Genomic DNA, 21296 nt, shown 5'->3' with positions numbered 1-21296 from the left:
GGGGGCCGTTGGGGGGCCCGTTAGGGGGCCGTTGGGGGGCCCGTTAGGGGCCCACCAGGGGACCTTTTCTGGGTTGCCCCAGAACGGGTCCTGACTGGTACCTGCTGGTCAGGAACCATTTTTATAATTAAATCGCACAACCTTTCACCGTTTTTCCTCTTTATTTCATGATTGACACTCTGGACATATTTCCATGACATCTCTTCTCATCATGAGTTGCTCTCTGATCTTAATTAACTAAATTCAAACTGCTGAGTTTAATTATGTTTTTCTTAGCTGGGAAATTTTCGAGCCTCCATCATGTGATTATTGTTTTTTCCTCTTTAAAAGTTATAATTGTATAATAATTACCGGGACTGCTATCATGATGGTTAACTGTCAGAGTGTGAAGTAAATGATTGTTTTCTTACTAAGCAGTCATGAAGCTGTAATTTGTTATAAAATATCAAATGTATTAAAATGTGATCAAACTGAGTGAAATCAAACGAATCACAGATGGAATTAAAACATGAATGTTGCAGAATGCAGGTTGTTGTGTAGCAAAGGCTAAAATATTAATAATGGTTTTTTAACTCGAAGGTGAAGCATGATTTAGACTGTTTGTGAAATAAACGCTGCCGTTTCTCTGATCAGTGATTTGGTGAAACTCGAGCTGCAGGGCGACTTTACTGAGAAGAAGAAGAAAGGATTGAAAAGGAAACGTGTGAAAGACGAGCCAATAGAGGAAGAAGCTGCATTCGTGTACGTCCGGCCGATTCTCATCAAACTGAAGCTTTTTATTACTCTGACTTCCTCCTCTTACATTCCTGCAGCTCAGAGAGAGGAATCAAGCCCCTCAGTGACGAAGAAGCAAGTGAAGGAGAAGCTCAGAAAAAAGAATCCAAGAAGAAACCCAAAAAGGTAAACCTTCATCTCTGCTGGCGTCTTCCTCCTTCTGGACCAGCTGAACGCTGAGCCGCCTGTCTGGACGTTCAGGTCACAGCGACACGGTTTCAATCCACATCTTAACGTTTGTCTCTGCCAGACGGTCAAGAAAGAGGAAGAGGAGCAGCCAGTCACCAAAAAACCCAAGAGGTCAAAGGAGGAGATCGAAGAAGCCAAAATGCTGAAGATGAAGAAGAAGGAAGAGGAAGAGCAGAGCCGCTGGAGATGGTAGGAAACGCCGTCCTGTTCGTCCTGCTGTCCCTCGTCTCCACCTGTTGTCATCTGGCTGCTTTCTGTCAGGTGGGAGGAAGAGCGGTACGAAGACGGAGTGAAATGGAAGTGCTTGGAGCACAACGGGCCTTACTTCCCTCCGGAGTACCAGCCTCTTCCTGACAACGTTAACTTCTTCTACAACGGTCAGTTGGGTTTTATTCTGGCAGGAGAACCAGTCAGTGAGCATCAGCTGCCAGTAGGCGGCCTGCAGCTGGAGCTTCCCTCCAGCAGCATTTCATGCCTCCTCCGAGGAAACGACGAATCACATTAATCTATTATTGACGAAATCAATAATCATTAAATGTATAAACTCAAGTAAGGCCATTTGCTGAAACGGCATACTCAGGAAAGGAATTAAGCAAAAACTATAAAAATATGTTGTTTTTAAAAAAAAAAAAAAAATTTGTCTATAAATCCCAGAATTCAAGTTGGGTTCAGACTATAAAAAGTTTCTGAAAGCTCTGCAGCTGGACGGCTGCCGGGCCAGGCGAGACGTCTCCAGGCCGGGCCGGGCGCCTCCGGGCCGGGCGCCTCCGGGCCGGGCCGGGCCTGGCGCCTCCAGGCCGGGCCTGGCGTCCAGGTGAGGTCTGTGTTTGTGTGCAGGTAAGAAGATGAAGCTGAGCCTGGCAGCAGAGGAGGTTGCGCTTTTCTTTGCCCAGATGTTGGACCATGAATACACAACCAAGAAGGTGTTTCGTGAGAACTTCTTCAGAGATTGGAGGAAGGTAGGACCAGACTGGCGTTCCCATTGGCTGTTGGAGTGTGTGTGTGTGTGTGTGTGTGTGTGTGTGTGTGTGTGGCAATGTCCTCTCTGTAGAGGAAACCGAGCCTCAAGGCACATCATGCAGAATTAATTTTGCGGCGCTTAGTGCTCAATGCTCTTGAAAATACGATTTATGTGAAAGCATTGATATGCTAATCCAGACAACGAGCTTCCCTGCATATGAACAAATCCAATTATGATGTTTTATTATAGCCAGAAAAGCCGTCCGCGCTCCGCTGCCCCCAGAGCCCGCCCACCGCCCGCTGCCAGTCAGCCTGACTGCGACAGATGGACAGTTTGTTTTATTGATATCTGATCGGTTCAGATCAGGTTTGGTGACTGGACGGGTTTACCGATCGTTAACGATGGGCTGAGCCTTCACGGCTCGTTTTGTTGGCCTGTGTTGACCTGCAGCAGCTTTAATTATGAAACCTGTTGATGTGATGCTGGTTGGAGTGTAAAGACGTTCAGCTGATTCAGCACCAAGCCCATCCATCCATCATGCACGCTCATCCCACTGGGGTCTCCAGGGGTTCTGGTGCTCATCTCCAGCCGTCTCGGCTCCAAACCTTGTCGGTTTAAAGGGGATCTTTGATTAAAAAAACTCCATTTGTGTCTACCGCTTCCAGAAACAGTCTCGGCACTAAAAACGCCATCCAGCCGTTTTCTGGCAATAAGTTCATGTTTTTGGTGTCCTGCTTCGTTACCTAGCAACCCAAGTGGAGCTGCTGCATCCTGGATGTTCAGGAGGATCCTCTTCTTCTGCTTCTGGGTCAGAGATGTGCCGTTGTAGAACTGCATGCTGTTATTTGCTTACAGGATGTAAGCATTGAGTTGGGGGCGTGGCCAGCTGCAGCTTATTTGCATAAAAGTGACGGAGACCCTAAAACGGCTCATCTTGAAAGGAGCTGGAAACAGGAGGTGAAACCTGATCATCTGATGATGATGTGATGCATAAAATGTAGCAAACATGTTTATAACCCGTAGCTCTCACCTGACTGGGTTAAACGGAAACATAATGGGACCGCAGGGAGAACATGGACAGAACCTCTGGGTCGGACTGCAGGTCCGCTCAGAACGACCGTCATGTATAAAGCTGAAGGTGCAGCTGAATACTTTCCCATGCAGCTCAGCAGCACTTCATGCATCACTGTTGTCAGTTATAGAATAATTTAATGTGTTGAGAGTTTCACCAGTCTGAGTCCAGTTCAGGAGAGAAATCCCAGTTTCACGTTAACTGGTTTGTCGTCTGATAGGAGATGACCCATCAGGAGCGGTTAGTGATCTCAGATCTGGAGAAGTGTGACTTCAGAGAACTCCACGCTTTCCATAAAGACAAGGTGGAAGCCAGGAAGGCTCTGAGCAAAGAGGAGAAGCAGGTAACGCTCCGCCTGCTCCCTCCGTTGAACTCCTCTGGGAACGCCGCCGTCGGTTTTCCACCTCTAAGCGACGCTCCGTCTGTACTGTGTATCTGCCGTAGGCTCAGAAAGATGCCAATCAGAAGATCGTGGATAAATATGGCTTCTGCCTGCTGGATAACCACAGAGAACGCATCGGGAATTTTAAGTTGGAGCCTCCGGGTCTGTTCCGAGGGAGAGGAGAGCATCCCAAGCAGGGAATGCTGAAGAAACGGATCCAGCCGGAAGATATCATCATCAACTGTGGCAAGTGAGTGGGAGGTGTTGTCAGGTGAGACCTGCAAACTTTAAAAACCAGGATGGTCAGGAAAAAGGTCTGATCTGGAAAGTTTCCACTCCCTGAGGTTTCCAGGGAGTGGAAACTGGAAACTGAGGTTCCTCTCATTTCCAATGAAATGCTGCGTTCCAGTTCTACTCACAAATTCAGAATTCCTGGTTGGAAAATTCGGACTTCCCTCTGGGAAACTGGGAGTAACTCAAACTTCTCCCAGTTCCGACCTGTAAAGCCGAGTTTGTGTGTCAATATGGCCGCTCCTCTCAACAGCAGGAAAACTCGATTTTACACTCATGTAAGAATGCGTCTAATATGACGCTACATGTTACAGCCGTACCCGATTAACCACCATTCACTTAATTGTTCCAGCCCTAGAAAACATTAAAGAGTTATTTTAGTGGAACATTTGGGTCTTTATTTCCATTAAACTAGTGTGGATGAATATTTATTTCCTCCTAATTACCCAGAAGCCCTGCAGCTTCTCTCCTGTCCCCCTGAGAGGAAGCAGCACTGACTCATGTTTCTGTTTCTGCAGAGAGTCCAAGCCCCCTGCGCCCCCTGCTGGTCACCACTGGAAGGAAGTACGGCACGACAACACCGTGACGTGGCTGGCCAGCTGGACCGAGAACGTCCAGGGATCCATTAAGTACATTATGCTCAACGCCAACTCCAAACTGAAGGTAGTCCAGACTGAAGGCGTTCCGCAGGGAGGGAAGGCGTTCCGCAGGGAGGGAAGGCGTTCCGCAGGGAGGGAAGGCGTTCCATACGGAACAACTTCCGTGGTGAAGTTGTTCCGTAGTGAAGGCGTTCCGTAGGGAAGGAAGACGTTCCGCAGGGAAGGAAGGCGTTCCACAGGGAACAACTTCCGTAGTGAAGGCGTTCCGTAGTGAAGGCGTTCCGCAGGGAGGGAAGGCGTTCCATACGGAACAACTTCCGTGGTGAAGTTGTTCCGTAGTGAAGGCGTTCCGCAGGGAGGGAAGGCGTTCCACAGGGAACAACTTCCGTAGTGAAGGCGTTCCGTAGGGAAGGCGTTCCGTAGGGAGGGAAGGCGTTCCGTACGGAACAACTTCTGTACGGAAGTTGTTCCGTAGTGTTAAGGAAGAAATATTCTAAATTGGTTAACTTTGGAAAAAGTTTGGCTCTCTCTCTTCCTCTGGATCCCAGGTTCTCTCGGCGGGCCGCGTGTGGCCACAAAGAAAACAGCAATGCGTGTTGACGTCACAGAATTACAGAGTTTAATAAACTTACACCAGAAACTGCAGAACAACGGAGACATACATTCATTTACCTGACAGACTTGGAAAAGAAGGAAAGAAATAAAAGCAAAGACGTGCAAAGACATCTTTTGAGAGTTGCAAGAGCAAATCTGATTTGTTACTCCTGTGTAGAAAGTTTTATCCTCTTTTCTTTAATTTATTCAAATAAGGCGTATCTTTGCTCATCCAACCAGGAGCTATCTCTGACCCTCTATCTGAAGCCTAAAACCCCTGCCGTGTTTACGGCCTTTCACAGATGAGTGTGAAAAGCTACAACTTCCACTGTATTGTTTTCCCACAGACAAAAGGCAGTTGAAACGATCCTAGCAAACCATCTGCTGTAACTACAAGTAAAATAAAGGTCAAAAAGTCAGAATAAATTACTGATTTCAAACCCACAATTAGGCCATTTGAATCAAGACATGTTAAGTTTTAAAACTAGCTTATTTTAAATTTATTTTCTCAACAGTAGGGAAGGCGGTGGTTTATTATCCTCAGTCTCTCTGCTTGCTCTCCTTCCCGTCTCCAATCTGACCTGCAGGGAGAGAAGGACTGGGAGAAATACGAGGTTGCTCGGAAGCTCAAGTCGTGCGTGGACAGCATCCGGGACGGTTACCTCCGCGACCTGAAGTCCAAGCAGATGGTGACGAGGCAGAGAGCTGTGGCCCTGTACTTCATAGACAAGGTGTTTGGGTCGCCAGCCGATCTCTGCTTTGTGATTTTGTGTCTGAGCTGACGGACGTGTTTCCGTGCCGCAGCTCGCCCTGAGAGCGGGAAACGAGAAGGAGGAGGGCGAGACGGCGGACACGGTCGGCTGCTGCTCGCTGCGCGTCGAGCACATCACGCTCCACGACGAGCTGGACGGAAACGACTGCGTGGTGGAGTTCGACTTCCTGGGGAAAGACTCCATCCGCTACTACAACAAGGTGCCGGTCATCAAGAAGGTACAGAAACAAAACATGATGCAGGTTTTATGTCCTTCAGTTTCAGTTTGGTAATTATTTTAGATCAAGGCCAAGACTTTAAGACTTTCATTTTGATAAATTAATTTCACAGATTTTAAAACGTTAGAATATTTTTATGCAATGAATCTTTTTTTTTTTTTTACATATAAAGTTTCTGACCGGAACATTTGTAGTCGCTCATTTCTGGTACAACCGTATATCTGACGCACAAGCTTCAGACACAAACAGCGACGGCCCACTGGGGGTCGATGCCTGCTTCAAAAAATGATCCGACTGGTTTTTCATGACACTGTGATGAATTAATTACAAATTAAACATGATTCCACATTTTAGCTTCACCTGAACTCAGTTCCTCTGTTGGTTCTTATAGGGATCAACAGAGCAGAGGCAGAAATGATTTAAAATGCCTTTTCTTGTTATTATTAGAGCTGAAATGATTAATCAGTTATTCAAATAATCAGGTAATTCAGTAATTGGTTAATTTTTAACTCTAAAAATCAGTTTGAAAGAACAAACAGTCAGAGCCGTAATGAAGCCAAAACTACAGATTAAAAAACTTTATTTTGCTGTAAATCTGTTTCACTCACAAGTTTTAGCTTCACCTGTTTCAGGTTCTGTAAAAAAAGATCCTATTAAGCATCTTTTGGCCAATAGTGAATCTAAAATGATCAATTAGTAAACTACTGTTTTAGCTGCAGTTCCTTTTCTACAAATGATCAGCTGAAGGAATGCTGCTGCAGCAGCTGCTGTAGCTGCTGCAGCAGCATTCCTGCTGTATGCAGGAATGTTCCTGCTGTATAAAAACAGGCATGCTGCAGCAGCTACAGCAGCTGCTGCAGCATGCTTGTTTTTTCTTTGAATTAACTTGCTTATTTGCATCTTTCATGTTTGTTTAATATTAAAAAAGTCATGTGAAAAGTGAAAAATCTGCAGAATGTGCCAATTTTTTAAAGATTCATTTAATCAATTTATGATTAATTGTCATCGATCAGCAAATAAAATAATCATTATTTACGTCCCTAATTATTATTGAGTAAAGTTTTAAAACCCCAGTTTAATGCAACATCATTCAGGTTTTCTCCTCCTCCAGACGTTTACAGCTGTTTACACTGCTGCGGCGCTGCTGCAGCACCCTCGTGATGGCGCCGCAGCAGCGTTCAGCTCTTTGCTGCATTTCTACTGTTTTTATCGAGCTTCTTCCATCAGAGCAAAATCACTGAATTGAAAGAGTGAATGAAGTGACGTGGAGGCATTCATGGTTTAATGGCTTTTAGATTCTTTACTTGTTAAAACAGGTGCAGGTATGCAGCAAATTAAATAAAAAACTCTCCATTTCTCGTTGAATTTGCATTTTTTTCTCTTAATAGAGTCCTTGGAAAGGTCTTTCTCTGCAGTTTTAATTACTTGCCCTTAATAAACACAAGATAATATTGCTGAAAGTTGTGTTTTTTGAGCTCCAACAGAGAAAATAAAGATGCATTTGTGTAATTTTTATATTTAATTGGAACCTTAAAGCAGCAGTCGTCCTTGTGCGTCTGCATGTTGTATAAATGTAAATGTGTAACCTCTCCTCCGGTGTCAACCTGCACCATCTTCTGTTCCAGAGATGGTGAAGGAAATGTTAACACCTGACAGCCAAAGTGTTTTGTTTCTTGGCAGAACATATAATTATTCAAATGAGTGCATTCAAAAGCATCACATTAGCTAGAATTAATTAGTCTCTGCATATTTTAGCATAATCAATTCCCTGGCAAATCAGTCTGATTGCTGCTAAATGTCACTTGGAATAAAATGGAACAAGAATCAAATGATGGAATTTCAATTTCTCACCTATTTAGCTGTAAAACCTTTTAACTAATGCAGCAACCAGGCAAAACATTAAAACCGCTGCTGGTTCATCCAGTTACAACCCGAATGTTTCTGTCAGGGACGATGAGAAAGATGGGAAAAGATTCAATACTGAACAGAAAGAACAACTTCTGTAGTCACTAATTTCAACTCTGTTTAATCTAGAGAACCATTTCATAACAAATGTCTCAACGCACTGTAAAAAAGTATTTTAATTCAATTATATTCATTCCAATTGTATCAATCAGGGCATTAAGTTCAGTTTATTATTTAACTTAATGTTTCTGCATAAATTAGCTGTTTCTGCTGGATCATCTGCTAGTTACCCTAACCCTAACTAACAGATGATCTCTGGCGTTGTCGTTGACTTTACAGCAATCCCTCACTCCGAGGATGCATGTGGCGACAGTGGAGAGGAAAAACTCTCCTTTATCAGGAGAAACCTTCACCAGAACCAGAACCTGGTTCAGTACCAGACTGGACCCACTGGAGGTTTGAAACAACAGAGCAGAGACACAAAACCAACCAGGAGAACTTTCTATGTTCATGAATGCAGGAGGCAGGTCTTGGTGCTGTCAATCACCCTCGTGCAACCAAACCAAACTTGCTAGCCTAGCGCTAGCATGAGAACTGGCTCGTGCTCTTTTGAAATCCTCCAACCGCTAAAATCTGACGCCTCCATCTTGTTTCCATCTGGTGAAGTAGGAAGTTGCTCTCAGTGTCTTCAGTGGTTCTTGGTGCAGCGCCCCCACAGGCCAGGAGGGGAACAGGTTGGTTTGACTCAGAGACACAGCAGATGGAGGTGGAGCAGATGATGGAGTTCTGGGTCCAGTAGAACCGGGTTGACTGGACCGTCAGGAGGGAAATGTCTTTAAACAGACAAACTTCACCAGAAACTGCATTTAAACCCAGGTTTATTTTTTCTGAACCAGTTGTATGACTTTCATATTCTGTTAAAACCAATATTAAACATCCATATGTCCTAAAATGGAGACGGGCTGTAACTGTTGACTGGAGGGCGATGCGGTTCCCACAGCGTAAAATAATAAAATAATGCACAATGCAGCAGAGGTGATGTCAGGAGTAATTTATGGATCAGGTTGTGTGGAAGTGAGTAACAATGGGATGAATAATGATCTGTCAATAACTGGTTGCACTGAATCTCTGAGAATGTACCAGCTGAACACATATTGATCTGCGCTGCTGAGTCTTTGTTTAAGAGCCAGAGGGACGGCCCTCATTACCAGTTCGACAATGAAGCAACGGCTTCATCAGGTAACGACGGCAGCCGAACAAAGAGCCCAGGTTTCTGCAACTTCTCACAAGATATTTGCAATAATTGGAGTAGTTTTATTTTTATGTGATTTTTGTGATCTGAGCTCTAAATGTTTCACTGGTGAATCATTGGATGAGTTTAAGTTTTATTCAAGGCTTCATGTTGGACAGGTGGAAGACAACCAACAACGTTCTTTCATTTTGGTTTTTATTTCTCTTGTTTTTTTTGTTGTTCAGTTGTTTGCTTTGTTTCTTTTTCCTTCTTTTAACCACACAAGATATGAGAAACTTTAACTGCAGACATGTTTTCTGTTTTTTTCCATAGCCTCTCTAGTCATTAATTGGCTGAATTAATGGTTCAGATTAATTTATTTTTATTTTTTCAGGTTTTCAAGAATATTAAGCTTTTCATGGAGAGCAAGGATCCTGGAGACGAACTCTTCGACCGTCTAAATGTGAGTTTCTGCTTCCTCTTCCAGCTTCTTTGCTCCGTGTTGCTTTCAGAATGGCTGCTAAATGCTAACGGCCGCTAAGCGCTAACGGCTGCCACACGCCACCGGCCGCTAAACGCTAACGGCCGCTAAATGCTACCGGCCGCTAAGCGCTAACGGCTGCCACACGCCACCGGCCGCTAAGCGCTAACGGCTGCCACACGCCACCGGCCGCTAAGCGCTAACGGCTGCCACACGCCACCGGCCGCTAAGCGCTAACGGCTGCCACACGCCACCGGCCGCTAAGCGCTAACGGCTGCTGAACCGGTGATGGTTGCAGTGACCTGGTCAGGATTCTGTCCTGCTGGAAGCTGCTGGGAATAATTTCAAGTTTTGTGAGGAGAACAATTTGAACTTTGGGTTCTGGTGGAGCCGTGTAAAACGCATCAGAAACTTCTGAGGTGTGTAAAGAGAAAATGGAGAAAGCAAAATAGAATTACATTTTTCTATCTTTTCTATGGACAAAAAGCTGTGGTAAAGCAAAAAGCAGGGAGTAAATTGCCAGGTGCAGGAGATGAGATTGAATGAGGAAGAGCTGTTGGTGTGCAGAGATGAAAGGGCTTAAGCGAAGCGACGGGAGGAGAAGAGCGAGAATATTAGAGCGAGAGGCTGAAAGCAGCAGCGAGTTTGAAAAGAGGCAACGGATGGACTCTGGCAGATTAAAAGGAACTGGGGGAAATTACAGGAATCACACAAAACCTGCCACCGTGTGCTGCAGACTGGTTACTGGTTACTGGTCCAGACTGGACCAGCTACAGGCGAGTGGAAGGGTCAGAGGTTAAATGTCATTAGGCCTGTCATGATAAATGTTGCTGGATGATAAATTGTCCCAGGAATTGTTGAGATAAATAATAATGTCGTTTCGTAATAATGCAACCCTGTGAAAGATGAATGACATTTAATTTTGTACACAAAACATTTTAAACATCCAAAATAAAACACAATAAATTATAAGGAAATAAAAACCACAAATTACTGAAACTATAAATAAAACAAAAACAAAATTGCTTTTAAAAAAGGAATCAATTATTGAGCTCGTTTTGTTTTGTAATAATTGCTTTTGTGGCTTATATGTAATAATATAATCTTTCTCTCTGCTTCCTGTCTGTCGCTCATTTATTGGTCTCATTGATGAACATTTGTCATCAAATCTTATCTAAATAATACAAAAGTTAAATGACCCAAAACGTTTGCCGTGTTTAACTCGGGTAAAGGAATGTTTAGGTTTGTGTTTTAGTACCGAGTCAAACGGCTCATATTCTCTTTATGTGAGCAAAGGCAGATATAAGTTTGTACTTTCTGCTCATTTTCATTCATTCATGGTTTCTTTTGGTTACTTGAACTAAAAACTAACATGGAAAATTTTTATCATCACTGATGATCCTAAAACCTGCAGATCAAAGTTTTCTGATTCTGGTTTGTTTCCCTCCAGCAGCGTGTGACCACACTGCCCCCTGGTGACTGAGAGTGTAATGGTTTCCAGAAAACTGTGTGTGTGTGTGTGTGTGTGTGTGTGTTTGACCTGCTGCCTGTTTGCTCCTCCCAGACGGCCCTCCTGAACAAACACCTGAGCTCTCTGATGCCGGGCCTGACTGCCAAGGTGTTCAGGACGTACAACGCCTCCATCACCCTGCAGCAGCAGCTGCAGCAGCTCACCAACAGTAAGCAGCTCCGTCGGACCGGCCGCCGCCGCTCAGACCGCCACACCTGAGACCACTAATTGTAGCTTCTCCCAGACATCTGAGCGTCGGCCAGCAGCAGATTATCTCAGCGGAACCTCGACCCGACTCCATCACAGAGAGTCGGGTCGTCTCTTTTCTGGAGTCACTGACGCAGGGGGGGATATTCAGCTTTTAGAAACATAAACATCAGTTCAGAACTGCTTCCATGTGTTACAGTGAGAGGTGAAGCTGCTGCATCATGTTTAAAACTGCAGGTTGATGAAACTTTTATGAAAATATTTTTACACATCTGTCTCATCCTGTCACTGTCGTGCCAGTTTGAGACAACCTGAAAAAAACTAAATCAAGCTTCTCCGCCTTCTCTCTGTGCTAAGTAGAAACGACCAATCAGAGCCTGGAGGCGGGTCTTAGCGCTGTCAGTCACCCCTCTGTGTGGCGCTGCTCAATCCCGTTCCTTCACCCTCTTACCCCCCTTTGCTCTCTGCTAAGCTTAGTTAGCATAGCCACTGATGATGACGACAGATAAACGGTTTCCCTGGACGGCAAGTTGTTTCTCCACCCTTAGCACATTTAGCAGCGAGTACATGAGGTGATTGACGGCGCTAAGCTCGTCCTGTCTCTGATTGGTTGCTTTTGGTTCAGTAGCTGCTCAGCGAAGTCGATCTGTTCAGATTATGTCTTATAAACTGTCACAACATGGAGACGGTTTGAATTCTATGTAAAAACGTTTTTATAAAAGTTTCATCCTGCAGCTGATCTTAAATCTTGTTCCTCCTGCAGAGTCTGACAACGTGGCGGAGAAACTGCTGTCCTACAACAGAGCCAACAGAGCCGTCGCTATTCTCTGCAACCACCAGCGGGCGCCGCCAAAAACCTTCGAACAGTCGATGGCCAACCTGCACTCCAAGGTGAGCTCCAGGTCAGCCCGGCCAATCAGTCGCTCTGACAGCGTCCATGATTAAAGCTGCGACCTGATTGGTTAGAGAGAGCATCCTCTGGGGGAAAATGGGTCGGTCCAGGCGGAGGGAAACGGTCAGCGCCGCTCGAATGACTTTAGAGGAATCCTCGACTAGAACATGTTGGACTGAATGTCGTTTTTCCTACCTACACGTTGTTTTTCATTTAATTGCTTTGTAGCACGTAGCATACATCAACTACCCAGAATGCATCAGTGTAATCTACATGGTGACATCTGTGTGACTGTATTTAATAGAAATTTATATAATCTAAACAACTTAGTGCATTTTTACTGTATTATTTTTACATTGGGGGGAAAAAATTCATAAAATCTGTTCCTACTAATAAAATGGGAACCATTAAAGTAGCATTTAAATGGATCAGAGTTCAGCCAGCGTTTAGCTAATCTCCATGTTTTTCATGCACTGCTATAATTTTAGAGCTCGTTATTCTCTGTGGTTATGAGAAATGATCCTGTCTCCCCTCCCCAGATTGTTGCTAGAAAGGAGCAGCTGGCTCTAGCCAAGACGGAACTGAAACTGGCCAAGAAGGAACTGAAAACCAGAGGCAGCCCGGACAGCAAGCTGCAGAGGTGGAAACATCTAAACATCATCGTCATCATTATATTGATACTTTAGCTGCTATTGGACTGTTTTACACTTCATCAGCATCGCAGCCAATGAGCTCGGAGACATTCAGATGTTTAAAACATTTTCTCCTCAGGATGCAGAAAAACCTGTTTTAATGGTTTTAGAGTCAGTTGGTCCAACACTGACACACCGCTAACGGTGTTAGCATTAGCGGTTTGTCCTGTTTGGCGTCAGTGTGAGTAGCACTGACACACCGCTAACAGAGTTAGCGGTGTGTGAGGTTTGTCCTGTTTGGCGTCAGCGTTGTGGACAGGAAGGCGGCGGCGGTGAAGCGCTGTGAGGACCAGCTGCTGAAGATGGAGGTCCAGGCGACGGACAGAGAGGAGAACAAGCAGATCGCCCTCGGTACCTCCAAGCTGAACTACCTGGACCCGCGGATCAGCGTGGCCTGGTGAGCAAAAACCGACCCGGTTCTGGTTCTGCTGAAGCTTTCAGCGTTAAACCTTCTGGTTCAGTTCAGGGTTCTGCCTTAAAGTCATTTATCAGCTTCTAAGTATTTAAACAAAATAGGAATTGTAATTTTTAGGCAGTTTGATTTTGAAACACAAAAATCAACATTTCAGAACTGTTTTTAAGTGAAATGTTGACTCATTCAGAAAATAAAGAATTTCTCCATAAATGTGTCCTCTGGGTCAGTGGTGCCAAAACTTTGACTTATTTTTGCTCACTGGGCTCCAAAAGTTGTTTTTTTACTCATCAAATATTTCATTATTTTAATGAAACAAAGCAGTTATTTTGTAGAAAAGTAATTTTAAAACAAGTGCAGAAAGTCCTGAAATTTCTGCTTGTTGAAAATACAAACTTCTTCAGTCTGTCAGGTAACTGAAAACATCTGCATCATTTCAATCAGATCTCCAGATGTTTCTGTTCCTGCTTACTAGGGAATTAAAGCAACAAAATCTATTGAAACGCATCGACACTAAAACATTTCTGGATGGAATAAAGCATCACTGATCATAAACTGCTGTAATGATTCTTTAGTCAAAGATAATCCATTCAGATTTCTTATGGAGAAATTACACTTTTTAATCGAATGTTATTTTATCACGAGCGTCTCAGTCTCAATGTTTTAAATAAATCAGGTTTGGTTCTGGACAAACGGGTCGTAACAAACCGCAGGTTGAGAATAAAGCCACTCAGACTTGCTTTGCTCAGAAACAGTTTATTTCTGTTTGGACATTTCGTGTGGAAGTGAAAAGTTTTACGTTTTTCTGTTTGGTCAGGTGTAAGAACATGGACGTACCCATAGAAAAGATCTACAATAAAACCCAGCGGGAGAAGTTCGCCTGGGCCATCGACATGACGGAGGCCGACTTTGAGTTCTGACCCGGAACCACAACCCGACCCGGACCAGTTACTTTATTAGTAGTCAGTACTTTATCATCCTGTTTCTGTTTTTTTGCACTGTAGATGTGATCAAGCTTTGCCTCAATGTTGCTTTAATGCTAATTTGTTTGCTTTTGGCACTTAATTTCAATAACTGCTGTTGGTTGGTTGATGTGCATTTGATTTGAATTAATCTCAATAAAGGCTCATAATTTGCATGAAAAATGTAAATAAAGTTTGTCAGAAGCCTGAATTTTTAAAATGTTGTAAAATGTGATTTTTGATCTTTGTGGAGATGATGGAGTCTCATTTTCTTTTTTTCAATAAATTCATCATGGGAGATGATTTAAACCGTTTGTTTAGGTGTGAATAATTCATGCAGGAGTTTATTGGCTTTAATTTAAATACTTAAAATGAATAAAAATAGAATAAGATGAGGAGCGACTCTCCTGGTCAGGCTGGTGGAAACATTAGAAAAACACAAAGCACCTTAGAGTTGTTGAGTTTCTTCATTACTAAGCAAATAGTTAAATATTAAGCACAGATTACAAACTTCAGTGTTAGAACATTAGGAGTGGAATGCGTCCGTCTGCAGGGTTACTGGTTCTGACCCAGTAGCGTCCACCTCCAATAATCAATCATCTCTGCCTAAAAAGGTTCAGGACACATTAAACTAGTCTATCTTACAATGTTCAGCTCTTCAAGTCATTCACTGGAACCGTTTCACAAAACTCAATATATAAAAAAAGCATTTCACACAACATGACACCAACAAGTCAATTTCAGTGGAAAAGTTCTGCTGCTCCCGGGTCCAGGACCAACGTCGGGCCGCCAGGAGCCTGAGGGCAGAAGAGAAACCGGCTTACAATCCTCCATCACATGACTAAACATTTCATTTCCAGGAGTTAAAATTACTGGATGATCAGTGTCAGTCTGGCGCTTTGGTCTCGACTAAACCTTTTTCTGAAGACTTAATAGTTAAATTTGTTTTATTTAAAATGCCTTCCAGATCCAGTGGATTCTAACAAACTTTAAATTTGTTGGAATTTAAAGTTCTTTGATCTTTGAAAATATTTTTTGGTCTCAAAACAATATTATCGTTTATCGCAATAATTTCTGGGACAATTTAACATCCAGCAAAGTTTGTTGCCGTGTCAGACTTCGTTTTGGTTTCTTACTTTCATTTCTTTGACTTTTTGTCTTCAGTTAGCTTCTCTTAATTTTGTGGGTCTGTTTTTATTCAAGAAGTTTTTGTTTTTTGATACTTTGGTTAATTTTTAGGTGCAGCGTTCAAAAAGGTCAAAGAATCCATTTTTGAAAATGTTCTAGTTAATTTATCTATGCAAAATCTCAGTGCAGTTATTGTTGAATAAACGGCTGATTGGAGTTTTCTCCAACTTCTGCTGTCACCATTTTGGGGGCTAGCGTAGCGTAGCCACCAGGAGGAACATGGAGGGCTGCGATTTCCCACACTAGCAGCTGACAAACTGCTAGGGTGGGAAAAAAATTATCAGTTTGAATAGATTCATAAACACAAAAATGAAGGACTCTGTTTTAGTTTTATAAAAGCACAATATAATTCCAGTTAGTTACAGTTTTTCCCCATTAATTTTTATTCCAGTTCATGAAAATGTTTTCTCAATTTCAGTTTTGGTTAGTTTTAGTTAACTACGATAACCTTGAGACAGAGCTGGTGAGGAACATGAAGTCCCAGCAGGAGCCTGAAGGGGGCGCCGCTCCCTCTCACCTTCATGACGACCCCTGGCTCTCTTTGGGCTTCTCCGGCGCCGCCTCGATCTCCTCCACCCCGGCCTGGGTCATCAGGTCGGCGATGTTCTTCTCCAGGTCGTCGATGCGTGTGCTCATCTCATCAAGTGAGCAGCAAGTTAAGGTTCATCATTTAGAGCTTTGGATAAATCTAGATTATTTTTCTACGCTAATCTGCCGCAGCAGCCATGTTTAGGATATTCCTGCCGATGATCTGGTCCGACATCGTCTGAAACTTATCCTGCATCTGCTGCAGCAAAGTCTGGACCTGCAGAGATAAAACCCGCTGCAATTAAAGCTACGTTTGATTTCTGCTCTGCAGGGAGAATCATCAGGACTGACTGGCGCCACCCGGAGGACAGGTCAAAGGTCAGCTAAATATTATTACGGTTGCCAATTATTCTGACAGATATTTCTTTCATTTAATCACTTAAGCTTACTTAAAACAATATTAGAAATACATTAAAAATACAAATTCCTTTTTAAATGCATCAGCAGCAACTTTTTATCATTTGTAGCAAAAGACGCAAGTATAAAAAATCCTAAATGAAAAGCTGAGGCCTTTCTGACCTGGAGATTATTTTATGTTAACTGGATGAAAAGGTGAGTTTCCTTAACCTAATGTGAACCAGGGTAAAACCCTGTAGTAGGTTAAAACCCACTTGAGTTCTGGGTAAAACAGATTTACAGTTTTTTTCATCTTAAATACAAAATGTTGATATTTTTGTACAGTTTTGGCTTCATTATTGCTGACTGGGGTTTTCAACAAACAGCCTGTTTTTGATTGGTTGATGATGAATCATTTCACTCACATCATGTTTAGACATTCACCTGCAGGGCGGCGCTACAGATACACTAAACATCAACCAAACAAATCCCATATTTACACTAATTCACCTTTTTCTTCCTCTTCAGAAAAACACTGCATGTTTACAAGAAAACCTTGTGTTTTTAGATTTAAATTGTCTTCAGGAGCAAACGGTAAAATTCCTCGTTTATTTGCTCAGCCTTGGAGAATAAATCGGATTCTTCTCCCACTCCACAGAACCAAAGCCTCGGGTCACTTTCTTTTTAGAAAAGGACAAAAAAAATGGTCATCAGCTTGTTTCCATGCCGACAATGGAAAAGATGGGTAACCATGGAAATGCCTCTTTAGTTCACCTCTACAGGTTTACATGAAAGCCCATTCTGTCAGTTACCGATCTCTAATCTTACTCTGTTGCTAAATACATAAATAGTTTCTACTAATTTAGACTTAAACAAAAACTAATATAATTGATAAATGCAGAAAAAAACTGATTTCAAAACTTACATAATGACAAGCACTGCATGACGCATCAAAACAGTGTGACTTTGCAAATGAAAACAATATTTAGTCAAATCAAAATAAAACCTTTCCCTGTCCTTTATGCTCAGATCTGATGAAGAGCTGAAGCTTCATCAACCGAGGAAGAGGAGGGTCAGAGTCGTGTTCCTGACTCCATCCAGCCTCTGAGTTTCCACAGCAACGTGTCGTTCAGTTTTTTAAAAATGGCAGCAAATTGATTTCATTGGCAGGTTGGGTAAAATCGTCAAGGTGACGGGACCAGAGGAGTTTCCTAAAGGGTCAAACTGATGGTGACTGGGTGGGAGCAACGCCGACCTTCAGTCTGCACTGGTCAGTGTCACAGCTGCACAACATGCAAAGGAATGGGAATTCAAAACTCAATGCAAATGTGATTCATTTATCCCAGAGGGATTAAATGTGGATGGTGATGCTGGGAGACGGCCACTGCTGATCCACTTCCTTTGCTTTTGCTCCTCTTTAGATCACCTTCAAGCCATGAGGTTGGAGGGATGTTGGACTCGGGGAAGAGATGGTTTGAACTCCCTCCTCTGTCTGCATCCATGAAACCTCCATGCAACTCCTCTGAGATTTGAGGTCAAAGGTCAGGTATTTGAGGTTTAGAGATGGTCCCTGTTCTAAAAACAACACGTGGTTGCCATGTGATACCGTGTTGACAGTAGACTGTCATGTTTCATTTAATCTCCGCTGGTCAACATGCTCAACTTTACGCCTACACCTGACGCTTGAATCAACTCCATCTCCATGAAACAGCAGACACCTGACTAAAGAGCTCTGTAGACTGTAGAGTAACTATTACAGATTTAATTTACTAATTAAAATGGACATCAACTCAGAGTTTAACACTAATGTGTTAAATCACAGAATAAAAAGCTCCGCAGTTTGGATCCAATAAATGACATGTAGCGGTTAATTTGAACAGAATTTAATACAGGTGTTGGATTTTTATAAACGCAGACTTAACGGACATGTTAGCATGTGAACATTTCACACCTAATTCGGAATAACAGCTGATAATTTCTGTCACTTTCGGGTTAAACTCTGGGACCTAGCCTAGCTCCGTTAGCATTCCTGTTAGCATCGTTAGCTAGCCTTGCGTCACGACTCACCACATTGGTGAGGTCCTGCACTGACTTCGGGTCCGTCTCAGCCATGGCGTCCAACGAGCTGGAAACAAAGTTTTCAGGGGGCTGAAACTCAGCTATGAGGCCGCAGCTTTGCTGTTGAATCGGTAACTGGTCGCAAGTACCTCTAGCCACCCACTCAGCTGTTCCACAACAAACGAAGTCTCGTGAGAAGAACTGGCTCTCGATGCTAATATAAATCAGCATAGAAATGATACAGTAGATGCTGCATTCCCCTCACAAATGGTACGTCAGCGAGTCCGACATGTTATGAGTGGCAAGTTTTCCTGTAAAATCAAAATAAGTTCAGTTGGGAACACAAATGTGAATTACACGGTATTTCTGTGTAGTTAGAGTAAATTTCCACCAACACCTTCAGATTTTTAGTTTAATTACACATATTTGCCATTAAAAAAAAAAAAAAAAAAAAAGAAAATCAATGATTAGGGCACGGGTGCTCAAGTTCAGTCCTCCAGAGCTTCCATCCTGCAACTTGCAGATGCATCCCTGCTCCATCACACCTGAATCAAATGAATGGCTTGTTACCAGGCCTGTTTAGAGCTGATCCCGGTGTGTTGAATACTTCTAAAAGTTACAGGATGGTAGCTCTCGAAGACTGGACTTAAGCACTCCTGGACTAGAGGTATACTTTTCTGACATTTAAACTTTTCAGGAAAGAAATGAAGTTTGATATTTTAAGTCAGATATTTCTGACAAAAACACCAGAAGTCCTCCAAGATTTAAGTGGTTAATTTGCAGGATCTGCATCGACTTTTTGGTAATAGAACATTTCCTACCATTTTTTCTGGAAAACATGTGACATTAATCTAAAAGTTTTTTCTTGTAAATTTGCAACTTTCCATCATTGGATAATTTGTTCATTTTTTCCTTCAAAATTTGTGACATTGATCTCAAACACCCTCAGGTTTTTCGAGCAAATTTATTACTTTCCAACATGAGACAGTTTCTTCCTTCTTTCTTGAAAATGTGTGAAATATAAAAAAAAAAGTTTAGTTTTTATTTTTTTGGGTGAGGTGTACTCCTTTTTTATGTTCATTATACCGTCGCTTTGATCGCCTTAGGCAGATTTCTTTTATATGTCTAAGACGACACTGCCACTCACAATATGGCAGCTAGTTGGTGGCATCTACTCGTGTATGTCTGTGTGTAAGACGGAGATTTGGAAAGGGAACATGATTCCTCTTGTTTTGTTGATCCCTCCAGCCTGAAGAACATCCTGTAATTAAGGTGTTTATTCTTCTCTTAATCCCTCCTCCTAAAAACTGCTTCAAAAATTATTTCAGACCGAGAAATTAAAAGATTAAAAACTTTTCGGAGTGATGACCGTGTGTGCGCGCGCCTGTGTGCGTCGGGTCGCGCGCTCGCCACTCCGGTTTGAGAGTTGAGATTTGAAAGTTGGAGCAGCAGAGAGGATCCGGTTCGGTGGTTCCAGACCGCAGGAAGGTGGATGAGGAGGAAGGTGAGTGGAGCTGCTGACTCAAAGTTCCCACAATCTTCTACAGTTTGGAGAAATTATGAACTTCAGAGGATTTCAGACCCGGCTGACCCGAGTAATAAGAAATAATTTGATGTTCGTGTTTTGGTGTCTGTTGGTTCTGTGTTGGAAGAGGTTCGGGCATGTTGGCCCTTCCCCTTTAAACTATGCTTTGGTTACCTGACCCAGCCTGTTCTGATCGGTCCAGCCCAGCTCCCCTGCTGGGTTTATTCTCACAGAAACCAACCGGGCTGTTCAACTCCTGTCTAATATTTAACTTTATAAACTCGGTGATTTAAATCCATGCTGCAGCTTTGCATCGTTATCTTTTTAAATCTTCCTCTTTACAGCCGCACATTAAAGTTCTCCATAACTTTAGAGGTAAAATAAAACCACAGAGCCTTGATGTTTCCGTCCAGCCCGGGTTAAAGAACATTTTTATTGGATTCAATCTGGAGCCGCTCTGTGCAGCAGCTGAAGCGCAGTAAGCCCTTCATATCTCCAGGCTGATGTTGAAACCTAAAATAAGCAGGCAGTGCAGGCCAGGCCCGTCTCAGGTTTCCTCCTGTCCTTTCACAGAATCTGGAGCTCTGCTTCTAAACAGCAGCTTGTTCATGGAATAAAACCCATTACAGAGAAACCAGCGGAAAAACACGGAGCAACGTTAAACTCTGCTGTGTGAAGCAGTTGGAGTCTGTTATAGGAGGAGACCCTGGCTTCTTATCTGACCCCTCCAACCCAGACCCCCCACCGACCCCCGCCCATGATGCTGCCTTCACTGACTGTTGGCCTCCTGACCGTTCCCTGGACTCCATGTTAGTTTATCCTTTCTCCTTTTCCAGATCTTTAACTTCTGTTTCCAGCTCATCATTTTCACTCTGCCATGTTGCTGCTGAGTCATAAATAATGCTATCAAACTTGATGACATCTGATGCGTCACCATGGAAACAAGCTATTGTTTTTGTAACTGGCAACAGCTGATTTGCATCTAAAAGCTGAAACAATACCTGAACTTTGACCCCAAAGCCCAGAGGAGTTGAAAAGTTCAAACCATCTCTTCCATCCATCTTCATCCTCAACTTCTTCTGTCAATCTCAGACTCAAAAAGAAGCGGCAAATGCAAAAGAGGTGGATTAGCAGAACAACTGATGTCATCCAGGACAAGTTACTGTCTCTGCTGCCCAGATGTTGGGTTATACTAAGATACTAGCGGGGGGAGTAACGTAATTAGACTACCGTAAACCCGGGGAGAGAGAAGCTAACGTGAGGGCGGGGGCACAATACGGGATATTTACGGGAAACATGGGAGCACGGCGGGAGAGGGAGGTAAAATACATCAGTTTCCCGGAAACGACGGGAGATTTCAGGTATGTGGCGGACACAAACCCAGGAAGGATCAATGGACTTATTCTGAAGAGGCTAAAACCATTTTAGAGGAACTGAATTGTTGGAGACGATGGTAA

General features: G+C 43.1%; 3 protein-coding genes across 4 annotated transcripts in view; 2 read left to right on the top strand and 1 right to left on the bottom strand.

Annotated features, from left to right (window-relative positions):
* The window catches only part of LOC106949657 (DNA topoisomerase I, mitochondrial), a 22411-nt gene extending 8048 nt beyond the window's left edge, over window positions 1–14363 (top strand). The window contains exons 5-20 of the mRNA XM_015036063.1: window positions 634–741; window positions 813–900; window positions 1025–1152; window positions 1225–1340; window positions 1801–1922; window positions 3217–3339; window positions 3441–3628; window positions 4188–4332; window positions 5450–5593; window positions 5667–5852; window positions 9383–9451; window positions 11034–11148; window positions 11950–12077; window positions 12618–12718; window positions 13018–13167; window positions 14000–14363. Coding sequence (XP_014891549.1) covers window positions 634–741; window positions 813–900; window positions 1025–1152; window positions 1225–1340; window positions 1801–1922; window positions 3217–3339; window positions 3441–3628; window positions 4188–4332; window positions 5450–5593; window positions 5667–5852; window positions 9383–9451; window positions 11034–11148; window positions 11950–12077; window positions 12618–12718; window positions 13018–13167; window positions 14000–14102 — 2014 coding nt within the window. The 3' untranslated portion in view covers window positions 14103–14363. The remainder of the gene's footprint in view (window positions 1–633; window positions 742–812; window positions 901–1024; window positions 1153–1224; window positions 1341–1800; window positions 1923–3216; window positions 3340–3440; window positions 3629–4187; window positions 4333–5449; window positions 5594–5666; window positions 5853–9382; window positions 9452–11033; window positions 11149–11949; window positions 12078–12617; window positions 12719–13017; window positions 13168–13999) is intronic.
* A 229-nt stretch (window positions 14364–14592) lies between these two features.
* hsbp1b (heat shock factor binding protein 1b) lies at window positions 14593–18511 on the bottom strand. The gene is made up of 4 exons (XM_015036066.1): window positions 18324–18511; window positions 16071–16137; window positions 15850–15976; window positions 14593–14941 (listed from the first exon to the last, which is right to left on the bottom strand). The coding sequence occupies exons 1-3, from the start codon at window positions 18366–18368 to the stop codon at window positions 15852–15854; spliced, it is 237 nt and encodes a 78-aa protein (XP_014891552.1). The 5' UTR covers window positions 18369–18511; the 3' UTR covers window positions 14593–14941; window positions 15850–15851.
* A 381-nt stretch (window positions 18512–18892) lies between these two features.
* The window catches only part of LOC106949656 (PQ-loop repeat-containing protein 1), a 40970-nt gene continuing 38566 nt past the window's right edge, over window positions 18893–21296 (top strand). The window contains exon 1 of one of the 2 annotated variants that reach the window (XM_015036061.1): window positions 18893–18981. The gene's annotated coding sequence lies outside the window, so the exon portion shown is untranslated. Of the gene's footprint in view, window positions 18982–19547; window positions 19819–21296 lie in introns of those variants that run through there. The other variant, XM_015036060.1, reaches the window with a different exon arrangement.

This window comes from Poecilia latipinna, unplaced genomic scaffold (assembly GCF_001443285.1).
Source record: "Poecilia latipinna isolate Pla-1442-1.1 unplaced genomic scaffold, P_latipinna-1.0 Scaffold356, whole genome shotgun sequence".
In the NCBI taxonomy this organism is placed as follows: Eukaryota; Metazoa; Chordata; class Actinopteri; order Cyprinodontiformes; family Poeciliidae; genus Poecilia; species Poecilia latipinna.
The sequence above is the reverse complement of the archived record's forward strand: the minus strand, read 5'-3'. Positions and strand labels throughout refer to the sequence as shown.

Excerpts from the sequence above, each read along its gene's own strand:
- hsbp1b (XM_015036066.1), bottom strand. The coding sequence starts at position 18,368 with ATGGCTGAGACGGACCCGAAGTCAGTGCAGGACCTCACCAATGTG. Across the intron at positions 16,138-18,323 it reads TGCAGGACCTCACCAATGTG|GTCCAGACTTTGCTGCAGCA; the intron begins GTGAGTCGTGAC and ends TTATCTCTGCAG. Across the intron at positions 15,977-16,070 it reads GGACCAGATCATCGGCAGGA|TTGATGAGATGAGCACACGC; the intron begins ATATCCTAAACA and ends CTTGCTGCTCAC.